This window comes from Panthera tigris, chromosome D3, assembly GCF_018350195.1.
Source record: "Panthera tigris isolate Pti1 chromosome D3, P.tigris_Pti1_mat1.1, whole genome shotgun sequence".
Lineage (NCBI taxonomy): Eukaryota > Metazoa > Chordata > Mammalia > Carnivora > Felidae > Panthera > Panthera tigris.
This window is the reverse complement of record NC_056671.1, coordinates 6,095,746-6,099,106: the sequence shown is the minus strand read 5'-3', so window position 1 is coordinate 6,099,106 and position 3,361 is coordinate 6,095,746. Positions and strand designations below refer to the sequence as shown.

Here is a 3,361-nt window from a genome sequence, read left to right as displayed (position 1 = left end):
TTTTTGTAGCAAATTTTTCTTAAGTGCACTGCGAATTTAATCCACACATGTAACTATCCAGATGTGCAGAGCAATGCAGGAGAGGCGTGCATTCTCACCGCCGGACCAGGCTGAGCAAAATGCATCAGAGGGTCAGCTGGGTAAATAAATATTAGAAGGTTTAGTGTATCACAGGTTTCTAAAGTCAGAGGAATTTTGGTCCAAATAGATTAGTCTTACCTTAGAAAGTTAGTATTTTCTCTAAATTTTTATTTCTGTTGAATTGATTAATTTCCTCTATTCTAAAGAAAGAATTAAAAATCCATAAAGCCTTAAAATGTATATATTATAAAATCTATTATTTTGTGTAAAGACACAAAATAAATTGATGAGGGAGGGGCTGAGAGAAGAAAAGTAATATCGAGAGGAGAGTAAAACAAAATCAGGAGTAAAGGTAAACCTGTGAAAATACACACCAAAGACCTTGCCTATAGCTAAGGTAGACCCCTTATTTAGCCTTTAGTTTACAAAAAAACAAGTATGATTAGCTACAGGAATCATAGGTGCATGGATTTAAAATAAGCTGGTTTTCAATGAAGGACAGTTTTTCCTAGTTGAGCCTTGACAGAAATTCCTCCTGTGGCTCCTTCCAGGGGGACAAATGGCATGATGCAGGGGTCACTGGGGGAAATGGATGTCTTCAATCACAGCCCTATCGTGGCCACACAGCAAATCTCAGGAGTTTTCTTTGTGGGCCAGAGAAATGTAGTCATGTTTCGTATGGACTTTGTATACTGTCCGTAAACCTAATTTTGAAAAGTGATTGTCTTCCCTTTCACACGCTGATCGAATTCCTCGTGCCTCCTGACTTCCCAGACACGTCGAATGTGTTGTTGCATTTTCCAATATAAACCTGTGAATCTAGTTCTATTTTTTACTAATTCATATTAAACATGTAACTAATGACATAAAAAAGTTTCTCCCCCAACACCACTCACTATTTATATTTCATTGAGCAATACTGGATTCCCTTCTGCTGCTCTTTTTCTTTGATTTGGGTCTCTGTGGTTGAAGTGATTACATCCTATAGAAGGTGTAAAAAAAATTGTCTTTTGTCAAATAAAAGGAAATGCCCACTGATCAATTAATTGTAGTGATTCAGAAAGTCTTTCTCCGGCAGTTAGTGAACTAGCTCTGGAAAATTAATGACAAATTTCCAAATGACAGATACTCGAGCCTGATTTTGTGGGCTTTGTTAGGGTGACTTTTGTAGTTAAGAGGGGAAAAGCACACTTTGGCAGAAAAATGGCATCTGAGGGACCTACTATGTGTTTTTAACTTTTACGTTTATACATTCACGTATGCAGTTGAGAAATACTTACTGAGTGGCTACTACATGCTGGGCGCTGGAGATACCAAGGCAATGTCCCTTGTCTGGTGGAGCTCCCGTTCTAGTGGGGGAAAACTGGCAGTAAATACAGACAAGACAATTGCGGACAGTGGTAGGTGTGATGAAGAAAATAAAACAGGATGGGGTGGAGTGGGGTGGGAGATTACCTTAACTAGGCGTCGGGGACAGCCTCAGAAGCTGGAACATTTGAGCTTAGACCCGGAGGAGCCAGCTTTGAGAGGGTGTAGGAGAGGGATGTTCTAGGAAGAGGGAGGAAGCAGCAAGCTCAAGCGCACCTACCTGGGATGATAGCGGAAGGCAGGGGCGGCGGAGCAAAGGGAGACCAGGGCTAGGCGATGGAGATGAGCGCTTGAGGGAATAGAGGGGTCAGATCCTGTGGGATCCTGCCGGCCATGCTAAGAAATTTGGATTTTATTTGGAAAGCAGTGGCAAAAGCCAGAGAATTTAAACTGGGCCGCACCAGATTTTCGTCCTGTGTCAGAGATCACTGTAGCTGCCGTGGGGAGGATCCGCAGAGCCGGTGCGGGGGTGGGGAGGCGACAGTGCCGGCGTCCGACCCGGCTTTCTGATCTGCACGGGGGGCGGGACCCGAGAGAACGGCCCCGCGGCAGGAGCCAGCCGCGAACCCACGATGCGGCGTAGTTCCGCTGGTATGAAATGTCCCGAGAGGGCAGATCTGAGACTAGGCTTTCGCGATTGCCGGGAGCTGGGGAGGGAAGGAGTGGAAACTGCGCGGAGCAGGTGGAATCCTTTTCGGGCTGATGGAAATGTTCTAAAAGTGGATCGTGATGACGGCTGCACAACCACTCTGTAACCTTACTAAAAATCACAGAATTGGATGCTTCAAATGGGTGAGCTTTACGGCACAAACTCAATGAAACTCATTTTCAAAAGCTCTAAAGAGCTGAGCGAAGGGCCGTTTTCTGCCGGGAGCCTCCGCGGGCGTCCGTCGGCCGCAGGATTTGTGCGGGTTGGCCCAGCCGCGGTCGCCGGCGGCCGTAACTCCGGGCGTCCATTGGTCGGCCGGCGGGGGGCGGGCGCACGCGGGAGGGCGGAACCGGAACCGGCTGTAGCCGGGGGGCGGGGCCTCGCGCGCGCTGTGGCGGCGGCCGCTGGAGCGGGGCCGCGGTGGCAGGACCGGGGGCGGCAGCTGCAGCTCGGAGCCCCATGGTGCGCGGCGGCGGCCAGGCCGCAGGAGGAACCCGAGGCCCCGGTCGCCCCGGCTGACCGCACGGACCCGAGCGGCCCGGAGCCGCCGCCGCCCGTCGGGCCCCGCCGGGGCGCGGGCTGGCCAGCCATGGGGTCCCTGTTCCGGAGCGAGACCATGTGCCTGGCGCAGCTCTTCCTGCAGTCCGGCACGGCCTACGAGTGCCTCAGCGCCCTGGGCGAGAAGGGCCTGGTCCAGTTCCGAGACGTGAGTGTCGCCCGGGAGACGCGGGCCGCACCTGCCCGCCCGGCCCCGCATCCCGCCTTTCTTTCGCTCAGGCCTCCCTTCCGCGGGCTCCCGGGCAGGGGCGCGTCGCTATCTCCGTTTCGCGGGCGGGGAAGCTGGGGCCCGGCTGACCGGCCCGAGCTTCCGCAGAGCGGAGCCCGATCCCAGGGTCCGGGCGTCTGGTCCGCGGCGGCTTTGGCCGGGTTGGTTAGGAACGCTCTGTGTAGGCTTCATCCACTTCGGGTAGTGCCATCAGATGCTCCGGAGCGCCGACTCCGTGCCAGGCACAGCGCTAGACGGGAGGGCAACATCTGTGAGGCCTTTTGGAGTCCTTCTGGAACTTACGGGGGTGGCGGGGACAAATATTAAGCAAATACGTGAACAAAACGTTTGCTGTGAGGGTAACTACAGTCGGGTGGTCAAGGAAGGCCTCTTTGAGGAGGTGACGTTTAAGCCAGGATGAAGCCTGAATGGGAAAGAGCTGGTCCTGGAAGATCTGGGGGAACAGGGTCCCAGACGGAGGGAACCGAAGGAGCCCA

General features: G+C 52.8%; 1 protein-coding gene and 1 long non-coding RNA gene across 4 annotated transcripts in view; one reads left to right on the top strand and one right to left on the bottom strand.

The window, feature by feature from the left end:
• Nucleotides 1-973: 973 nt before the first annotated feature.
• LOC122232363 lies at nucleotides 974-2,399 on the bottom strand. Its single transcript, XR_006209730.1, has 3 exons — nucleotides 1,670-2,399; nucleotides 1,362-1,430; nucleotides 974-1,063 (listed from the first exon to the last, which is right to left on the bottom strand). It is a non-coding gene; the product is annotated as an uncharacterized LOC122232363 (long non-coding RNA).
• Nucleotides 2,223-3,361, top strand: part of ATP6V0A2 (ATPase H+ transporting V0 subunit a2) — a 44,521-nt gene continuing 43,382 nt past the window's right edge. For 2 of the 3 annotated variants that reach the window (XM_042961519.1, XM_042961518.1), the window contains exon 1: nucleotides 2,489-2,804. In XM_042961519.1, coding sequence (XP_042817453.1) covers nucleotides 2,688-2,804 — 117 coding nt within the window. In that variant the 5' untranslated portion in view covers nucleotides 2,489-2,687. Of the gene's footprint in view, nucleotides 2,242-2,488; nucleotides 2,805-3,361 lie in introns of those variants that run through there. The other variant, XM_042961520.1, reaches the window with a different exon arrangement.